A 22,559-nucleotide genomic window follows, 5' to 3' on the forward strand; every position below is an offset into this window, starting at 1 on the left:
AGTTCAAGACCAGCCTGGCCAACATGGCAAAACCCCGTCTCTACTAAAAATACAAAAATTAGCAGGACATCGTGATGTGTGCCTGTAATCCCAGCTACTTGGGAGGTTGAGACAGGAGAATCGATCGAACCTAGGAAGCGGAGGTTGCAGTGAGTTGAGATTGCGCCACTGCACTCCAGCCTAGGCAACAGAGCAAGACTCCATCTCAAAAAAAAAAAACAAATAAAAATAAAAAAGCAAATCTGAATTCAAACCAATACCTTTAAAGAGAAATGTAAAACTCAGTTTAATTTCAAGTTTGTATAGAGAATGTATGCCACAGTTTGTATTTTATAAACACAACCTATCTTATTATAAATACAAAATAAGAAAAAGTGATACGTTAGCTGTTATGAAGGGTGAAAACATTACATAAACTTCAAAAGGCTGCTTTCTGCATCTGCATCTATGTAATTTCATGGTTCTCTACCAATTTCATTTACAGAAATAATCTCTATAGTCAAATTATTGTTCACTTTCATGCCCCAACATGGGAAGTGGTAGGTGAATATCTGTAGGAATACAATTTATTGTCTGCTCCTCCACTCAGAAGTAGCTGTGTAAAAGGAGAGAAAAAGACAAGAAAACATAAATAAATATAATTATTTCACATCATAGCTAAACCTAATTAAATACTAATGATTTTCATTACAAAAGGAATTATGGGTGAGCAGTTAACTTGCATTGAGAGTGAGTAAAGGGACCAACATTGTTTCACTACTATACTATGATACAGTTTATTAAAACATTAAAAGCTATCATTTAAATTTGGTTGAGACACAATATGCTGTTGCACTTTCTATAAAGCATCTGCCAAGATACATAAGTTTGAAAGGGATACAGTTTTACCTATTAAAGAAAATTAAAAATTTTTAAAGGACAACACATTAATTGTATATTACAAATTATTCAAGTAGCCCTAGGCCTTATATTTGGAAAGAATTCTTAGGCAGTAAGAGCTTACGTATATACATAAAAATAATTAAATTGTAATTCTTTAAACACATTTTATAATGCAGACTTATGCAAGATTTTTCCAACTGGTAAACACTTTGATCCAATTAGTCTTAAGTAGTGAGTTTTTGGATGTAAAATGTTTCATGAAGATACTCGTGGGGGCTAGGCACAGTGGCTCACACCTGTAATTCTAACACTCTGGGAGGCTGAGGCGGGAGAACTGCTTGAGGCCAGGAGTTCAAGACTACCTTGGGGAACACAGTGAGACCACGTCTCTACAAAAAATTTAAAAATTTGCCAGATATGGTGGCACCCACCTGTAGTCCCTGCTACTCAGAAGGCTAGGGCAAGAGGATCACCTAAGCCCAGGAGTTCAAGCCTCAATCTCTAAAAATAAATAAAGAAATAAAGAAGAAACACATGGGGGCGGGAGAATTGCTTGAACCCAGGAGTTAAAGGCTGCAGTGAGTCACGACTGCACCACTAACATTCCAGCCTGGGCAATAAAGGACCTTGTTTCTTAAAACAACAACAGCAAAAACAACAAAAAACCCACTATACTCACAAGAAAAAAAAATGCTCCAAAATTTCAAATTTACTATTCCTAGTATTATTATTATTTTGAGACAGGGTATCACTCTGTTACCCAGGCTAGAGTGCAGTGGCGCGATCATAGTTCATTGCATCCTCGACCTCCCAGGCACAAGTGATCCTCCTGCTTCAGGCTCAAGTAGGCTCAAGTAGGTCACACCACCATGGATAGCTAATTTTTTAATTTTTGTAGAGACATCATCTCACTATGTTGCCTAGGCTGGTTTTGAACTCCTGGGCTCAAAGAATCCTCCCCCTTTCCCTCCCAAAGTGGTAGGATTACAGGCATAAGCCACCATGCCTGGCCTATTAAAGGACAAATGTGTTTCTTCTTTGAATGAGAGGTGACATTTTATAAATAATACTAAGTGAAATAATACAGAATTATAAATATCAAATATATTGAAACTAATAAATGTTTTTTTTTCTTGAGATGGAGTCTATCTCCCAGGCTGGAGTGCAGTGGCTCGATCTCAGCTCACTGCAAGCTCTGCCTCCTTGGATCACGCCATTCTCCTGCTTCAGCCTCCCGAGTAGCTGGGACTACAGGCGACCGCCACCATGCCCAGCTAATTTTTTGTGTTTTTAGTAGAGACGGGGTTCCACCTTGTTAGTCAGGATGGCCTCGATCTCCTGACCTCGTGATCTGCCCACCTTGGCCTCCCAAAGTGCTGCGATTACAGGCGTGAGCCACTGCACCCGGCCCGAAACTAATACATTTTATAAACACAAACACCAGATTTATTCTAGTACACTTTCCTCTTCATCAAATAACTAATAAATTCTTACCCCTGTGTCTGTCCAGTCTACACTCAGAACTTTGTCTTCATGAGCAGCCAGATCATAGAGAGGAGCCTTACAACTAAAAGATGAAAATATTAACATGTTATATGCATTCACAGTGTTAAAACAAACATTTGAATAATCACTTATACTTATCTGAAAACTTTACAGGGTTTACCAACCTTGCCCCAATAACCACTTAATCTTAAAATTCTGTTTATTTGATCACCTCTCCTCTTTTTCCTGTATCATTGGTAGACCACAGACATTTATTATAATAAATATATTCAGAAAAAATGTTATTTCATTTTAAGAATTTATTTATAATTAGGCCCATTTTCACACTTCCTTGACTACTTTAACCCCCAAACTATGGCCTTATATACTGTTTGTCTAGCTATCTATATGCAAACAAAACAACATATTAACATGAATTTCTTTTTCTTTTTGAGATGGAGTCTTGGTCTGTTGCCCAGGCTGGAGTGCACTGATGCAATCTCGGCTCACTGCAACCTCCGCCTCCTGGGTTCGAGCGATTCTCCTGCCTCAGCCTCCTGTGTAGTTGGGATTACAGGAGTGCGCCATCATGCCCAGCTAATTTTTGTATTTTTATTAGAGACAGAGTTTCACCATGTTGGCCAGGATGGTCCTGAACACCCAGCCTCAGGTGATCTGCCTGCCTCAGCCTTCCAAAGTGCTGGGATTACGGGTGTGAGCCACTGTGCCTGGCCAAAAATTTTTCTGATCCTGGCTTTTCTTTTGCATATCAGTATTTGTCACATGAGGTTGCAAAACCATGAGGCTTTTTTTACTCTTCTGGTTTTAGATAAGAATTTCAGTATTCATTTCCTTTCTATAACAGGTAATTGATATGTTTCTCTTGTAGATCATAAATAGAATTTACCTTCTTGTATCCCACAGCTTAACAATGTTATCTAAAGATCCTGAAATCAGCTGCTGTTCATGGGTAGGAGACCATTTTACTGATGTCACCCAACCAGTATGTGACGTTAGGGACAGCGACACCAAAGAACCATCTGAACAAAGCAAAAAAGACAAGCGTTGAATTTTAGAAAAGGGAAGTAGGTAGAATGAACCCAAAAAATATTTGTAGAAATTTTTTTTTTTGAGATGGAGTCTTGCTCTGTCATCAGGCTGGAGTGCAGTGGTGCAATCTTGGCTCACTGCAACCTCTGCCTCTGGGATTCAAGTGATTCTCCTGCCTCAGCCTCCTGAGTAGCTGGGATTACAGGCACGCGCCACCACACCCAGCTGATTTTTGTATTTTTAGTAAAGGCAGGGTTTCTCTATGTTGGCCAGGCTGATCTCCAACTCCTGACCTCATGATCCGCCCGCCTCGGCCTCTCAAAGTGCTGGGATTACAGGCATGAGCCACCACGCCTGGCCAGAAATTCCTTTTTTTGTACATCTCCAGAGAGATGAGAAATAGATGTTATTCACACATATATTCCCCCAGTGGTTTACATGACTCACCTTTAGTTCGGGGATCCCACAGTCTGATATGCCTATCTGTGCTTCCAGATGCTAAACGTTTACAAAGTGGAGAATAGGAAATACAATTAAACACTTTATTTCCTGTCTGAAAAAGAAAAGGAAAGAACATTAACCATGGTAGACTAAAAACCATCTCTAGAAGTTTATCACTTAAAAGAACACTGAATTTGTCTTACCAAAGTTGACTTAAGACTGCCAGACTCAACATCCCACACTCTAATTGTATGGTCCCAAGATGCACTGCAGATTTCTTCAGCATCTGACCACAGAACTGAGGAAACTGCCTCCATGTGGCCAGAGAGGGTCACTATGGGAGTCTAGAAAGGAAGAACCCCAAAAGGGGAAAGTGTTTTCATTACAGAATAATTGAAACAATAATAGTACTTATTACTTACAAAGCCCACATGACAGAGACAAACTGCCCATCTTTCATATCCTGACTTATTTCTTCTTTCTTTACAATGGAATGGATATTTCTGTTTTTATTTTATACAAGACACTGAGGCTGATAAAGGTAACTTGCCCAAGGTCATAGAGCTTATAAGTGGCAGACTTGAATTTGACCCCAAATATTACTCGTCTGTAGTCTTTCCACTATATTCTGCTGCTCCTCATATGTTCTAATTTTCATTTTGATCAGCATTAACACAAACTTAACTCTCCCAGCTGACAAATGTTGTATTAAAGATTAGTGCTGGATGGTTTCCCAATGGCCTTGGACTGATGGATACAGTTTCTCCCCCCTCTTTTCTTCTTGCTTGTAGTTCTCAAAATGACTATAGAATATTCTGGGAATATAACATCCTGAGATAGGGAGCAACTGGCCAGCATAGCCTGGGGGCTCTATTCCAGCTCTTAGAAACAGGATGTCCTTCAAACTTTGCCCAGAGTCAAGTGACCCCAGGGTACAAAAACCAGGGCAGGCTGTTTTTTTGGGATCCCTCAGCTGTACTGCAAGTGAGGCATATGCAGTTAACACTCCATTTGCCCCTGGCAGCTTTCTTGAGCCTTGGGGGACTGGCTCACAATGGATCCTCGGCTTCTGTTGTCCCTTGCTGCCTATCTGTAAGTAATAAACCCGTTTCATGTAATGTGTTGCGTGTGTGCTCTTCCTCACCAGATTCAGGCAACTGGTAAAACTGCAGCCCAGGATGCGGTGGGTGAAAGTATTCACACTTCTATTCCTGGTGCCTGGCATACGATGACCTTTACTATCCTCCAACCAGTGGGAATCCTCCCTTAGACTGGTTATTAGTGAAACTGCTTCACAGTTAACACAAAAACCTTTGTGATCAGACAGATATAGGTTTCAGCACCTTCACACAAAATATGCTGCCAATTTCTACACAACTCCTCCAGGTAAATTAATCTCAGTAAGTTATTCTTACCACCTCATTCCTCAGTATCTTTAAGTCCTATTATTTAATCTTTAAATAATGTACACAGTTCACTTATTAATACTCCACAATCTCTAATGTCTTTCTAAACTAAAAGCCCCAAACTAGGTAACTAGGTAGAGTACCTACCTTAAATATAAGGAGTATATAAAAGAGAGTGGGAAGAGCCAGGCACAGAGGCTCATACCTGTAGTCTCAACGCTTTGGGAGGCTGAAGCAGGAGGATCACTGGAGCCCAGGAGTTTGAGAACAGCCTAGGCAACATAGTAAGACCCCGTCTCTACTAAAAATAAAATTAGCTGGGCTTAATGACACATGACTATAGTCATATCTATTTGGGAGGCTGAAGTAGAAGGATCACTTGAGCCCAGCAGTTTGAGGCTACAGTGAGCTACGATCACGCCATTGCACTCCAGCCAGGCCCACTCCTGCAGTGGGCCACTGCACTTGGCCCACAGTTGTTTTAATAAGGGGTTGTTTTTTACAACACTTTATAATTGTAATTTAGGTTTTTGTGTGAACAAGAGAGATCTTGTCTCTAAAAAAAAAAAAGAGAGGAGGCCACACACGGTGGCTAACACCTATAATCCTAGCACTTTGGGAAGCCGAGGTGGGTGGATCACTTGAGCTCAGGAGTTCAAGACCAGCCTGGGCAACATGCTGAAACCCTGTCTCTACAAAAAAATATAGAAATGAACTGGCTGTGGTAGCACACTCCTGTAGTCTCAGCTACCTGAGAGGCTTACATGGGAGGATTGCTTGAACCTGGGAGGTGGAGGTTGCCATTAGCTGAGATTGTGCCACTGCACTCTACCCTGGGCAACACAGTGAGAGTCTGTCTCTTAAAAACAAACAAACAAACAAACAAAAAAACTAGCTGGGTGCGGTGGCTCACACCCGTAATCCCAGAACTTTGGGAGGCCGAGGCGGGTGATCACCTGAGGTCAGGAGTTCAAGACCAGCCTGACCAACATGGAGAAGCCCCGTCTCTACTAAAACTACAAAATTAGCCAGGCGTGGTGGTGCATGCCTGTCATCCCAGCTACTCAGGAGGCTGAGGCAGAAGAATCGCTTGAACCCAGGAAGCAAAGGTTGCAGTGAGCCGAGATTGCGCCACTGCACTCCAGCCTGGGCAACAAGAGTGAAACTCCATCTCAAAAAAAAAAAAAAAAAGAGGAAAAGAATTCTGGAATAGGGGATAGTCAATCTACTTTTATATAACTTTGCTACATTTAACTTCCTTAAATATTGCCTCATCTGTAATATTTAGGAGTTATAACTGGATCAGAAAGCAAACTTTTTCAGTAAAGAACCAGCAAGTAAATATTTCAGCCTTTGGAGACCATATACAGTTTCTGTTGTATATTTTTCTTTGCTGAGTAGTATTCTGTTGTATGAATAATACCACAGTTTTGTTTTTTGTTTTTTTGAGATGGAGCTTCACTCATCGCCCAGGCTAGAGTGCAATGCACAAGCTTGGCTTACTGCAACTTCCACCTCCCAGGTTCAAGCGATTCTCCTGCCTCAGCCTCCCAAGTAGCTGGGATTACAGGCGCGTGCCACCACGCCTGGCTAACTTTTCGCATTTTTAGTAGAGACGGGGTTTCACCATGTTGGTCAGGCTGGTCTTCACTCCTGACTGCAGGTGATGTGCCCGCCTCAGCCTCCCAGAGTGCTGGGATTACAGGCATGAGCCACTGCTCTTGGCCCACAGTTGTTTTAATAAGGGGTTGTTTTTACAACACTTATAATTGTAAAAACCATCCTTAGCTCTCTGTAGCACAAAAATAGGTGACAGCCAAACTGGCTGTTGGGCTGTAATTTGCCAACTCCTAGACCAAATGATCCCTGAGGTCTCTTAGCATTTTCCTGAAAGAAGTAAAGGAACCTGATAGAGGAGTGAGAAACAGAACAATCTCTGATGTCATCTAAAACAAAATGAAAAGGTGACATAGAGGTAATCAGAAGGCTCTAGAATAGAAAATGACATGGTAAAAACAATAGGCAAACTTATCATATGAATAAGCTATACCATTCCTAGGCATTTATCCAAGAGAAATGAAAACAGGTTCACACAAAAACCTAAATACAAATGTTGATAGTTTTACTTATAACTGCCAAACTGGAAACAATCAAATATCCTTCAGCTGGTGAATGATTAAACCAACTGTGGCATATCCATACCACAGAATACTACTCAGCATCAATAACCCCCAACAACCTCAAAAAATGTCAAATGCTTTATGCTAAGTGAAAAGGGCCCGATACAAAAAGCTATATACACTATACTGTGTGACTGCACTTATATGACATTCTGGAAAAATTATAGGGACAGAGAACAGAGTAGTGGTTTTCAGAGGATAGAGGTGGGAGGAAAGTTGACAAGAAGGGGCAATATGAGTTTTCAGGAATGACGGACTGTTCTATATCTTGGTTGTGTAGCAGTTACATGATTCTATATATTCATCAAAACTAAATAGTTATACACCAAAAAGTGAATTTTCCTCTAATAAAACTTTTCTTTAAAAGTAGAAAAGTCAACATTGACATTGTCACTACAAACTAAGTGGAACAGAAGTACTGGAGGGAAAAAAGCAATTTTGAGAATTAAGGAGGAAAAGGCTATTGTATGTTAATATATCAAGCAAATGACAGGTAAATGAACTGGCAGCATTATTCACATTAACACATTTCAGGCAGTAGAAAGAAATGCAAAGAGAAGATACCTATTTTTGATATTTTTTTCTCTTTTTTCTATTATTTTGCTAAAATCCAAATTTTTCTTTGCTTTTTTTGAGACAAGGCCTCACTCTGTCGCCCAAACTGGAGTGCAGTGGTGCAATCGTAACTCACAGCAGCCTTGACTTCCTGGGCTCAAGTGATCCTCCCACTTCAACCTCTCAAGTAGCTGGGAATACAGATGCACACTACCATGGCTGGCTAATTTTTAAATTTTTAGAGATGGGGTCTTGCTATGTTGCCCAGGCTGGTCTCAAACTCCTAGGCTCAAGTGATCCTCCAGTGTTGGCTTCAAAGTACAGGTGTTAGCCACCTTCTCGGGCCCCAAATTTTTCTATTATTTCTAACGCAGCAACATTTTCATTGTAATTGGCACTTCAAAGGTTTCTGGCATGACTTAAATTAATAATTTATGAATGTATAAATGTAAACCCTATAAAAAGCTAAATGATTTCTCAGGAAAAATCAGTGAAAGGAGGAAAAAAGCTAAATGAGAAACTCAATATACTATTATTTCTCTCAAACAAAATGAACTATGGGAGCAAGCTTACGAAAGTATGCACCTAGAAATAAATGGTATCAGCAAAGTAGAGTGGGAGAAAATACTTAAATACATATATTCAGCAAAGAACTTGAATCCAGAATACATAAATAACTCTTACAAATCAGTAAGTAAAAACAAAGCAAAACAACAACAACAAAAAAATCAATAAGTAAAATAGAGCCAACACTCTTTTAAAAAATGGGCTATGAGGTGGGAGGACTGCTTCAGCCCAGGAGTTTGAGACAGCTCGGGCAACAAAGCAAGACACCATCTCTATAAAAAAATGAATAATAACAACTTAAAAATTAGCTAAAAATATGAACATTTCATAATTATCAAAGATCCAGGGCTTATTAAAAGTTAATCATGACTTTAATAAGTAACCATATCAAGTGCTGGTAAAGATGTGGAGTAACAGCCAGGCATGGTAGCTCACGCCTGTAATCCCAGCACTTTGGAAGGCCGAGGTGGGAGGACTGCTTGAGGTCAGGAGTTCAAGACCAGCCTGGGCAATATAACAAGACCCCATCTCTTTAAAAAAAAAAAATTAGCCAGGGCATGGTGGCATGCGCCTGTAGTTCCAGCTACTCAAGAGGCTGAGGCGTGAGGATTGTGTGAGCCCTGGAGGTTGAGGCTGCAGCTGAGCCATGATTATGCCACTGCACCACTCCTCTCAAAAGGGGGGAAAGAAACGTCCATCAAAAGAATAATAAATAGCCTGAGTGTATTGGCTCAAGTCTGTAATCCCACCACTTTGAGAGGCTTTCGGAGGCTGAGGCAAGCAGATCACTTGAGCCCAGGAGTTCAAGACCAACCTGGGTGACATGACAAAACCCAATATCTACAAAAAAAAAAAAAAAAAAAATTAGTTGGGTATGGTGGCATGCACCTATAGTCCTAGCTACTCAGGAGGCTAGGGTGGGAGGATCACCTCAGTCTGGGGAGGTTGAGGCTGCAGTGAGCCATGATCAGGCCACTGTACTCCAGCCTGGGTGACAGACTGAGACCCTATCTCAATAATGGATAAATTGTGGCATATTGATGCTGCAATGGAATGCTATATATTAATGAAAAGATCTATCTTACAGATATCATATGAAATTTTAAAAATAGGTAAAACTAATCTAAGATGGCATAACTCAAAAGTGATTACCTTTAGGGAGCTACTGGTTGAGAGGCAGGCTAGAGGCAGACATCTAGGGTACTGGTAAATCTATATTTTTATTTGGGTAGTAATTACTTGAGTATACATATTTATAAAAATTCATTGAGCAGGCCGGGTGTGGTGGCTCACGCCTGTAATCCCAGCACTTTGGGAGGCCGAGGCGGGTGGATCACGAGGTCAGGAGATCGAGACCATCCTGGCTAACAGGGTGAAACCCCGTCTCTACAAAAAAAATACAAAAAATTAGCCAGGCATGGTGGCGGGTGCCTATAATCCCAGCTACTCAGGAGGCTGAGGCAGGAGAATGGCGTGAACCCGGGGGGCGGAGCTTGCAGTGAGCCGAGATCACGCCACTGCACTCCAGCCTGGGTGACAGAGCGAGACTCTGTCTCAAAAAAAAAAAAAAAAAATTTTTTTTTCATTGAGCAACATTTAAGCTGCATGCCAAACTTTAAAAAGAGAAAAAATTGGCAGAGCATGGTGGCTCAAGCCTGTAATCCCAGAACTTTGGGAGGTGGAGGTGGGAGGATCACCTGAGGCCAGGAGTTTGAGGTTATAGTGAGCTATGATTGTGCCACTGCACTCCAGCCTGGGCAACAGAGCAAGACTTTGTCTCTTTAAAAAAAAAAAAAAAAAAAAGAGAATAAAAGAGCTACCTTCTCAGTAAAACATTTTTATAACTCAGGAAATCTTTTCCTACTCAGATATGTTCTTTAAAAGTTTGACCAGGGACATGCATGAATATAAACTCCCACTGGCACAATATCCAAATGGTAAGGCATTTCTAGCTGTATTTTTTATTTTATTTTTTGAGACAGGTCTCACTCTGTTGCTCAGGCTAGAGTCCAGAGGCGCAATCTTGGCTCACTGCAACCTCTGCCTCCTGGGCTGGGCGTAGCTGGGACCACAGGTGCAAGCCACCACATCCAGCTAACTTTTAAAAATTTTTTTGTAGAGACAGGGTATCACCATGTTGCCCAGGCTGCTCTCAAACTCCTGAGCTCAAGCAATCTGCCCGCCTTGGCCTCCCAAAGTGCTGGGATTATAGGCCTGAGCCACCACAGTCGGCCTCCATTTGTAGCTTTAATTTAGCCTACCAGAGTAAAGAAGTTGAGTAAGTGCCAGATCTTTCCTCTTGCAATTCATCAGTCTATGTTTAAATGTATTAAGAAATTATAAATCATTACTTTCAGCTGGAACCAGTAAGCGCTAATATTACATTCTATTTGATAAATAATTTATGATCCCATTTTATTCATTTTCAACAATTTTTACAAGATATTTTATTGGTGACTATAAGAATTAATGTGCAAATGTGTGCTTTATTTACTGCACATTCATTATAGCTATTAGAAAATGAATGAAAAGTGTTTTTCTAAACCTGACTCAGTATTGCCCTTCACAAAAAGTATATAAATACAGGTCAGGTCACATTATAACAAATATCTTTGTAACACGATAAATAATAATCTGCATGAAAAGTCAAACTCATGGAAGCACAGAGTACAACAGTGGTTGCCGGGAGCTGGAGTGTGAGGAAATGGGGAAATGTTGGTCCAAGGGCACAAACTTTCGGTTATAAGATGAACAAGTTCTGGGGATCTAATGTACAGCATGGGTGGTGATGGATGTGTTAATTAATTTGATTGCAGTAATCATTACACAATGTTTATGTATATCTAATCATGTAGTACACGTTGAATATATTCAATCTTTATCAATTAAGTATTTTTAAAAGTAAGAAAAAATCTGGATAAACTTTCTGAGTTTGACTTAATGGAATCTAACAGCTAAATGACAGAATCAAATCCCAAATTAAACTCTTGGTTTCTAGTGATTTAGAAGATATAACTAGGATCCCTTATAAAAATTACATACTCAGTGCATGAAACAGATAATATTATCCAACAGCCAGGTAATTAGATGCTTCACTTTAGTGTAAGTTTTAATAATTAAAAGGTCCAGAATGCAACATGAGATCAAACATAATAACTAAATCATCAACCTAGCAACCATAAGCCTGGCTCAATGCCACTACATTCAAAGATACAAATAAATGTAGCAACAATACTTTGCTTACAATAAAAATTTACAAGTCTACTGAAAAAAAGGATAATCATGGTTAAAGCAGCAAGGTAAGACAGAAGGCAACATAAACAAAAAAGACCATATTAAATTACCATATATTTGTCAACACAGGCCTAAGGCAAGTACAGTCAGTTCTCACAAATACTGACCCTTGTTAGTCCCAACTGTTCTGTCTTCTGTTTCTTTCTTGGTCGATTTGTGGACTCCTCCATTTCATCTTCTTCATCTGTAGGGACTGTGTCATAGAGAATTAGATTTGACATTTTAAAAACAGTATTAATCGTGAACTGTCTGAAAGAATTCTTTACATTTCCAGATATAGTTTTTCCACATTATCACACAGTTAGGGAATGAATATTCCTCATCATTTTGGTTAACAGAAAGTTATATATAAAATATTACCTAGATTACCAATCTCTAAAAATAAAAAATAAAACATAAACTACATTAGAAAACTAAAATCTAAGTAGTTAAAAATCTTGCTATCTTTAAGGTCATCATTATAAATATTTATCATTTTATCATAGCTATGAAAAATTGCTTACTGTTAGTTGTAGGAGAGTTATGACATTACATGTACATTATGAAGGAGGGAAGGATAAAGTAAACACGTGATAAACGCACATACATTTCAGCCATGTTTATTCTCTTAATTTCATTTTTCTACCAAAAATGTTTCTGGTTTTTTTGAGTTTTTAAAATCTTTGTTATACATCACTTGGTTAGGCAGCAAACCCAGACTGAAAACTACATAAAATATGCAACATTAAATATGTAATGTATGTTACATTATATGTTATAGTAACATGCATATTATGTTACATTAAATATGTAACATAAAATATGTAAAACATTAAAATGTTTTGTGGCTTTTATGGATATTAATATTTCTCAAACTAGATTATAAACCACTTAAAGTTAATAGCTAATCATATACAATCTCATTTACTCAGCCCTATCAAAAAATAAAAAATTCTACTAAAGAATTTTCTAAACTAAATCACTTTTTGCCACCAAATTATTTGCTTTCATCATTTTTGTAAAATCTACTAAAACGGATTATATATTTCCCACCATCTTACACATAATTATTCAAAACTGGTTAAGCTTTTCTTGCTCCCCCTCAAGTCTTTGTGAAATACATTTGGGGTATTATACTGTGTAACACAGCAATTACCTAAAAAGTAACAGAGGTATTCTGATCTGTTTACACCTATGCAATAAATAGTTGTAGCTACTAGGTCTTAAAATGTAAGTATCTATGGGTGTGTGTTTTTTCCTCTTTTCTTCTCATCAGTGTCTTCTTACTACTATGAAAGCACCTTCCTCTAAAAGTCCTTCCTCCTCCTCCCTCAATTTGTTCCTTTTAATCTATGCTTTCAGAGTAAAAATATTAATGTTGGTAAAACTGCATTGAAAAATTTTTTTAAGTAAACCAGCTTACCTAAGAAATTAACAGTAAAATGACTCAAAAGTCATTCTTACATTACTTAAGTCCAAATGGCTCGGAAAGTATTTTTATTTACTTCCAAGTTTCCTGAATAAGAGAACTTTGAGAATCAAGGTATTTATGTCCTATTGCACCAAACATGTTTTTGATACTTGCAATTCAGTGACACTATCCTGTAAGTAAGGGGGTGGTGGGGTAGGAAAAAAAAAATCTTGAAACACAAAGAAATATATGAATTTGTTGCCATACTGGTCTCTTTTTATGGCAAAATATGGGTTAAAAAGTCCCCTTTCACTAAACTGATTTTTTTTTTTTGAGACAGGTTCTCACTCCATCACCCTGGCTGAAGTGCAGTGGCATGGTATCATAGCTCACTGAAACCTCAAACTCCTAGGCTCAAACAATCCCCTTACCTCAGCCTCCCAAGGAGCTAGGACTACTGGTGCATACCACCACACCTTGCTAATTTTAATTTTCTACTTTTAGTAGAGACGGGGTCTCACTATGTGGCCTAGGCTGCTCTTGAACTCGTGGCCTCAAGTGATCCTTCTACCCTGGCTTCCCGAAGTGCTGAGATTATAGGCGAGCCACAATACAGCCTCCGAATTTAAATTTTTGAAACAACATTATTAAGTCAAGGTAAAATAAATATTTAATTTACCTGTAGACCAGATCTTTAGCATCTTATCCCAGGAGCCACTGCAAAACTAAACAGATGTATATGAAGGGAAAAGACATATGTAATATGATTCATATTATTTGCCTACAACAGTAGGTCTCTTCCTCATTCAGGACCTTTTCAAAGAACTTGTGTTCCACAGAACTGAAATTAGCCTTTTTCCAGGGGCAGATAGGACAGAACATAAAATCTGGGAAATCTTGAAGGCCAAGCTTATTGCCATGTCTTTTGAAGAAAGCCAATCTGAAGTGAGAGAGAATAAAGTCAACTTGAGGGACAAGACAGCGAGAGGGTGTGCGGACCACATTCAAGCCTCTATTCCACTGGTTCCTGAGGCCCAAATGCACCATTACCCTTCTTGTGATGTGGTTGTTCAATCTTTCCTTGGATCTCACAATCCATTTACTTTTAAGGTTAAATAAGTTCAAGTTGAGTTTCTATCTCTCCTTAACCAAAAAGAAGAGGTACAGTTAATCCACTAAAGTTTGGACTAAACAACATATAAAACTTCTCGGCTCAATATGAAAAATCATAAATCTTCACCTTTGAATACAAGCATCCTGTTACCCTAACTGTCAAAGAAACACTCTTAAGTCCAGAATACTTCAATGTGGCTTAGGAAACTTTCAAATTCTAAGTGGATTTATAACCCTTCATATTAATAAATCAATATGGTATTGCCCTCAGGTTTGTTACCTTTTAACTAACTTTTACCATTTTGTCATGATAAAGAGTAGATTGATACTATAGTAAAACTCTATTAGCACTAACTTTAGTGTATGCTAACGCTCAGACTATCAACTAGGCATTTTCAGTTGATGACAGCACTTAAGAGTAGCTGATATAGACTGGAAATATGTCAATTACTATGAGGTAAGAAGGTTATATAAATGAATGGCTTGTTTACTTCATTTCTTTTTTTTTTTTTGAGACTGAGTTTCACTCTTGTTGGGCCCAGGCTGGAGTGCAATGGCGCAATCTCGGTCACTGCAACCTCTGCCTCCCGGGTTCAAGTGATTCTCCTACCTCAGCCTCCCGAGTAGCTGGGATTACAGGCATGCGCCACCATGCCTGGCTTATTTTTTTTTTTTTTTTTTTTTTTTTTAGTAGAGACAGGGTTTCTCCATGTGGGTCAGGCTGGTCTCGAACTCCTGACCTCAGGTGATCCGCCCGCCTCGGCCTCCCAAAGTGCTGGGATTACAGGCATGAGCCACCGCGCCCGGCCCATACCTCATTTCTTAAAATTTCTGGAGTTTATATAAGGTTCTAAACCAGAGATTCAAACTGAGCAAGTGACTATCTCCTATTGTATGAGTATTTACTCTTGCTTTGAAATCCTATCTTTTGTCACCGATTGTTAGGAAACTAGGCCAACACAATGAATATATGCAGAAAAAAATGTTTAGCAACAAGCTCAAATTCAAATTTAACACAGTACTAATAATATTCTAGCTACTTACTTTAGTTCCTGAGCCATCAACAGCTATAGAATCTACACTTCCAGCATGACCTCTACAGCAGTGTAGGGCTTTCACTTTGTTTCTCTCTACATTCCACTCCCATAAGAGAATAGTCTGATCCATAGAAGCACTCAATAATAAGCAGGACAAACTATCTGGAGAAAGGAGAACACAAGAATAAGGAACAAATCAGTATACCATTTAGACTACATCATGTTCTGAAACCAAAGAACTAAATTTTTTTGTTGTTATTGAAAAAGATGTTAAAAAGATAACTCATATGGCCAGGTTTTAAAAGGCTGATGTGGTATAAAGAAAAGATTCTTCAAAAATAGATGATGATGGCTGGGTGTGGTGGCTCACGCCTGTAATACTGACACTTTGGGAGGCCAACACAGGCGGATCACTTGAGGTCAGGAGTTTGAGACCAGCCTGGCCAACATGGCAAAACCTTGCCTCTACTAAAAATATAAAAATTAGCCGGGTGTGGTGGCAGGCGCCTGTAATTGCAGCCACTCAGGAGGCTGAGGCAGGAGAATCACTTGAACTCAGGAGGTGGAAGTTGCAGTGAGTTGAGATGGAGCCACTGCACTCTAGCCTGGGCGACAGAGTGAGACTCTGCCTCAAAAAACAAACAAACAGGCTGGGTGCAGTGGCTCACGCCTGTAAACCCAGCACTTTGGGAGGCCAAGGTGGGTGGATCATGAGGTCAGGAGTTCGAGATCAGCCTGGCCAAGATGGTGAAACCCCGTCTCTACTAAAAATACAAAAATTAGCCAGGCGTGGTGGTAGGTGCCTGTAGTCCCAGCTACTCGAGAGGCTGAGGCAGGAGAATCACCTGAACCTGGGAAGTGGAGGTTGCAGTGAGCCGAGATCATGCCACTGCACGCTAGCCTGGGTGACACAGCGAGACTATCTCAAAAACAAAACAAAACAAACAAACACAGAAGAAAATAAAAGATGAATGTAATACATTCAATATTAACTTCAAAATGTATATTATCTGATGTAATTTTAATAAAGATACACTTCTAACAATTTATGAATTTTTTATATAATCTTTTTCTTCTTGAACACTATACTTTTTGAAAGACCTCATAATAACTGAGGTATGAGATACTTCCCACCCACTCCCCATTCTTCCCCAGCACCAAAAATGGCTTATTTCCAAATCCCTATCTAGGATTCCTCTAAGTGTAGGCAAACTGTCCTAACCTTTTTTCACCCAGGCCACATCTTTTACAACATCCGTATGTCCCACAATTGTCATTATTGACTTTCCTTCCAAGGACCAGATCCGAGAAGTCTTATCATAAGAACCAGTCAAGATCCTATGAGAAAAAAAAATCTTATGAAACACAAAAAGCAGTTTTTCCAAACCCTGAAATGTTTCTTTGGCAATGACAAAGTAACTTTGAGGATTATACTTTTAAACTTTTCTTTGATATGAAGATTGAGATTTCAAGCCATACTAGATCAGATCACTCGACGTTTCTCAACCTCCTAAAAATAATACCTGGCATGGCTGGGCGTGGTGGCTCACGCCTGTAATCCCAGCACTCTGGGAGGCTGAGGCAGGCGGATCACGAGGTCAGGAGATCGAGACCATTCTGGCTAACACAGTGAAACCCTGTCTCTACTAAAAATACAAAAAATTAGCCAGGCATGGTGGCGGGTGCCTGTAGTCTCAGCTACTCAGGAGGCTGGGGCAGGAGAATGGCGTGAACCCAGGAGGCAGAGCTTGCAGTGAGCCGAGATTGCGCCACTGCACTTCAGCCTGGGTGACACAGCGAGATTCTGTTTCAAAATATATATATATATATATCATATATATATATAATACATATATGATATATATATAAAATATATATGATATATATAGTATAAAATTACTTTCAGGCTAGGTGTATAAGCTGTATATGAAACATAAATGAATTTCATGTTTAGACTTGGATCACATCCCTAAAATATTTCACTATGTATATGTTAATATTCCAAAACCACCCCCCCCCCAAAAAAATCCTAAATCCAAAATACTTCTGGTACCAAACATTTCCAGATAAGGAATACCCAACCTGTAGTACTCTTTTTTTTTTTTGAGATGGAGTCTTGCTCTGTTGCCCAGGCTGGAAGGCAGTGGCACGATCTCAGCTCACTGCAACCTCTGCCTCCTGGGTTCAAGTGATTCTCCTGCCTCAGCCTCCCGAGTAACTGGGACTATGGGCACAGACTGCCATACCTGGCTAATTTTTTATATTTTTAGTAGAGACAGGTTTCAATATGTTGGCCAGGCTGGTCTCAAACTTCTGATCTCAAGTGATCCACCTGCCTTAGGCTCCCAAAGTGCTGTGATTACAGGCGTGAGCCACGCGCCTGGCTGTCCACCTGAAGTACTTTGTACTTAACCAGTGAAAACCATTTAAACTAAAAGTAAAACTAGGAGAAATATAACTTTATGTAATAACTCCAAGAAGGCATTCTTTGAAAGAAGCTCCTACCATAATCTACTCTTGAGGTGTTTTCCTACAAGTAAGGCCAGTGAGGATTTGCCCTAAGATATCTGTACCTTCTTTGCTGAGTCCAGTCTGCTCCTTCTAGCCCTAAAATAGTATGCTATGCATCTTTACGGTATTAGGCCAGGAGATCTATGGCTATAAAAGTTACTTTTTTCCTTTATGAAACAAACTATATCCTTGGTCTTAAAAGCAACATAATCGAACCAAATAAATTAAATGCTCTAAGATACATGACTTATTCAGAAGACAAATATTGCTGGGTGTAGAGAAATCCCACCTATTCAGGAGGCTGAGGCAGGAGGACTGCTTGAGCCCAGGAGTTTGCGACCAGCCTGGGCAAGAGAGAGAGACCCCGTTTAAAAAAAAAAAAAGGCAACAATAATTGTTACTACCACATATTGAACAGAACAGAAAAGAGTACCTATTAATAAATACCTGTGGTTTTTTGTTTTTGTTTTTGTTTTTTTTTGAGACAGAGTCTCATTCTGTTGCCCAGGCTTGAGTGCAGTGGGGCCATCTCAGCTCACTGCAAGCTCCACCTCCCAGATTCACGCCATTCTCCTGCCTCAGCCTCCCAAGTAGCGGGGACTACAGGCGCCCACCACCAAGCCCGGCTAATTTTTTGTACTTTTTTAGTAGAGACAGGGTTTCACCATGTTAGCCAGGATGGTCTCGATCTCCCAACCTCGTAATCCACACTCCTCGGACTCCCAAAGTGCTGGGATTACAGGCATGAGCCACTGCACCCAGCCACCTGTTTCTTCTTGAAGACACTGAATGAAAAGATCTTTCTGTTTGGCATGGCCACTGATACAGAGATCACAAAATTAATTTACACATAACATTAAATCACAGAAAAATATGTATATATGGATTTAAAAAGACTGAAGGAGGTAAAAACAAAACAAAAAAAAGAGAAGGGCATTAATCTGGCAATACCATTCCTCTGCCCCTTTAATTGAACTGATCCAGTCATCATGGAACATGCATTGCTCTGGCTGGGGCGCAGTATACTTCTCCACGTATTCTATTTCCACAACTTCTTCCTAATCACAAGAGAAACCAGCAACAAGTCAGGTGGTCTAGTTTTAAAATATTACATTATGAAGATAACCCCCAATTTAATATATCTCCTTTATATCCTTCATATTAGTCCCCTTTATAACTCAGCAAATTTGGAGCCATTCAAAAAGTCAAGAACTTTATTTGACCTAACTGTAAGCTAAGAGTGATATTAGGAAATAATAGCTTGGCATGGTGACTCACACCTGTAGTCCCAGCTATTAACATTAGGAAAGCTGGGGCAGGAGGACTGCTTCAGCCTAGGAGTTCAAGTCCAGCCCAGGCAACAAAGCAAGACCCTGTCTCCTAACAAAAATTTTAAAAAGAAGAAATATTAATCACCTTGTACAACTTATGCTGAAAATGGGGGGGAAAGGAATATAAGAAAGCCTTAGGCCAGGTGCAGTGGCTCACACCCATAACCCCAGCACTTTGGGAGGCCGAGACGGGTGGATTACCTAAGATCAGGAGTTCAAGATGTGCCTGGCCAACATGGTGAAACTCTGTCTCTACTGAAAATACAAAAATTAGCCAGGCGTGGTGGCAGATGCCTGCAATCCCACTACTTTGGAGGCTGAGGCTCAAGAATCACTTGTACCCAGGAGGCAGAGGTTTCAGTGAGCCAAGACTGTGCCATTGCACTCCAGCCTGGGCAACAGATGGAGACTCTGTCTCAGAAAAAAAAAAAGAAGATATAAGAAAACATTAAAATTAAGAAAAAAAGCACATTGTTTAATGGGTACAGGTCTTCTGTTTAGGATAAGGAAACAATTCTGGAAAATGGTGATGGTTGCATAATACTGCAAAGGCACTTAATGCCACTGAATTGTATACTTAAAAATGGTTAAAATTCTAAATTTTATGTTATGTATATTTTACCACAATTTTTAAAATCACAAAACAAACAACAATTATAAGTTATATTTTTAATCATAAAAGCAATATAAGGAAACTTTGAAAATAAAAGGGAAAAATAACAGTAACTTAACCCATAGTTTTTATATTTGCCCAGTTATTTTGTGCACCAGTATTTGTACACACATATTTGCTATTCCCTTTCTTGCCAGTTCTTCCACAAATATAAAGAATGTGTTCATTTATTTCTTGAATAAAACACTCTCACAAAAAAAGAGGGCTTCAAAATTGAATATACAGGAATATACATATATATACACACACACACTATATATATATTCAATACACACATAAAATATACACACAATACATGACACACACAATATATATAGCCAATATATTAAAAAGAATCTTTGCTACTAAAGATAGATTCAGTGTGATTCTAAAAGGAGTTTACCTACAATAGCCGATAATGCCTCAAGTGAAATACAGAAGGTAAGAATTTGAACTTACTGATGAGATGTTCTCCATTTCCATGTGTTTGTCCAAGGGCATTCGCAGAAACTGGCCCTTAATAAGGAAATCAAACTCCACATGTTTGTGGAACTCTGAGGAAAATACATAACAAAATTATCACTCTTAGTGTCTAAAGTAATATTGGCAGAGGTATATGAGAACTCCCAAAACAAACAGGTACCTATTATCCCAGTGTGGCCTCTGAGTTTCTCTGCGATTTTTAAGATCAGAAATACTTTGTTCTGTTAGTATAATGTCTTTTTACTGTTGTTGGTGTAATTATTTTGGTTTAGAAAACTTTTATTATTTCAAACATACACAAAAGTAGAAATAACAATGAATCTCATCACTATTGCCCATTTTGACATCCACCAACTAATGGAACATCATCTATATTCCACCCTCCATTCCCCGGCTGGTTTATTTTAAAGCAAATCTCAGAAATTATATCATTTCATCTGTAAATACTTTAGTATGTATCTCTAAAATATAAGGACTTCAAAAATTTGTCACAATATTTTAAAATTTAACAATCACTCCTTCTAATATTAAATAGTCAATGTTCTTTTACAGTGAGCTTTCAAAAATCAGCATCCATAATCCATACATTATATTTGATTAATGTTTCTTTTAATCTTTAACAGTTCCTCCTCCTTTTTCTCCTTGCCATGTATTTGTTGATGAAAGTGGGTCATCTGTTTTGTAACATTCTGGGTTTTGTTGACTCCATCTCCAAGGTGTCCTTTAACATGTTTCTTTATCACACAAATATCCTATAAACTAGTCAGAGGTAAATGGTAAATGCCTGGTTAGATTTCAGGGTTTTTTGGGGTTTTTTTGACAAGAATATTCACAGGCAGTATTGTCTATTTCCTGTTACATCCCATCAGGATGTAAATAGGTTCTGGTTGTGTCTCTTTTTAAGATATTAAGATCCATCATAGGGCTTGGATTATATCAGTCTGATTCTATCCACCATAATGCTCCTTGTCAGTCTTTTACCTAATTATCGGGATTAACAGCTATTGAGAACCACTACTGTACTTACATTCATTTCTTTCAGAGTTGCAATATGGTAACAGTCTATACAGAAGGAATAATGTTCGGTCTATATGTTTAGAAAAATGTTACCCAACTATTTGGGTAACATACTGGAATTGCAAAGCTACTCTTACAGGAATAATTCTTTCCTCAACAAAACACTTGCAAACCAAATTCAACAACACATTAAAAAGATCATCATGACGACGTAAGATTTATCCCAGGGATGCAAGAATAGTTCAACATACACAAATCAATGTAATACACTGTGATGGTTAACACTGAGTGTCAACTTGATTGGATTGAAGGATGCAAAGTATTGTTCCTGGGTGTGTCTGTGAGGGTGATGCCAAACGAGATGAACATTTGAGACAGTGGAATGGAAGAGGCAGACCTACCCTCTATCTGGGTAGGTACCATCTAATCAGCTGCCAGCATGGCTAGGATAAAAGGAGGCAGAGGAATGTGGAAGGACTAGACTGGATCAGTCTTCAGGCCTTTATCTTACTCCTGTGCTGGATGCTTCCTGCCCTCAAACATTGAACTCCAAGTTCTACAGCTTTTGGATTCTTGGACCAGTGGTTTGCCAGGGATTCTCAGGTCTTTGGCCACAGACTGAAGGCTGTACTGCCGGCTTCCCTACTTTTGAGGTTTTGGGACTCGGACTGGCCTCCTTGCTCCTCATCTTGCAGACAGCCTATCGTAGGACTTCATCTTGTGATCGTGTGAGTCAATACTCCTTAATAAACTCCCTCTCGGCTGTGCACAGTGGCTCACACCTGTAATCCCAGTACTTTGGGAGGCCAAGGCGGGTGGCCTCATGAGGTCAAGAGTTCAAGACCAGCCTGACCAGCATGGTGAAACCCCGTCTCTACTAAAACTACAAAAATTAGCCAGCCGGGTGTGGTGGCACGCGCCTGTAATCCCAGCTACTCGGGAGGCTGAAGCAGGAGAATTGCTTGAACCCAGGAGGTGGAGGTTGCAGTGAGCCGAGATCGTGCCACTGTACTCCAGCCTGGGCGACAGAGCAAGACTCCGTCTCAAAAAAAAACAAAAAAACAAAAAATCTCTCTTTCATATATACATCTATTCTATTAGTCCTGTCCCTCTAAAGAACCCTAATATATACATCATATCAACAGAATGAAGGACAAAAAGCATA

At 39.3% G+C, this 22,559-nt stretch overlaps 1 protein-coding gene across 1 annotated transcript in view; it reads right to left on the bottom strand.

Moving 5' to 3' along the window:
* Positions 1–257: 257 nt before the first annotated feature.
* WDR12 (WD repeat domain 12) overlaps positions 258–22,559 on the bottom strand; it is a 31,286-nt gene continuing 8,984 nt past the window's right edge. The window contains 11 exon segments of the mRNA NM_001246511.1: positions 258–595; positions 2,377–2,449; positions 3,275–3,407; positions 3,865–3,970; positions 4,062–4,202; positions 11,968–12,053; positions 13,930–13,975; positions 15,408–15,562; positions 16,623–16,738; positions 18,863–18,969; positions 20,354–20,448. Coding sequence (NP_001233440.1) covers positions 518–595; positions 2,377–2,449; positions 3,275–3,407; positions 3,865–3,970; positions 4,062–4,202; positions 11,968–12,053; positions 13,930–13,975; positions 15,408–15,562; positions 16,623–16,738; positions 18,863–18,969; positions 20,354–20,448 — 1,136 coding nt within the window. The 3' untranslated portion in view covers positions 258–517.

This window comes from Pan troglodytes, chromosome 13, assembly GCF_028858775.2.
Source record: "Pan troglodytes isolate AG18354 chromosome 13, NHGRI_mPanTro3-v2.0_pri, whole genome shotgun sequence".
Classification (NCBI taxonomy): domain Eukaryota; kingdom Metazoa; phylum Chordata; class Mammalia; order Primates; family Hominidae; genus Pan; species Pan troglodytes.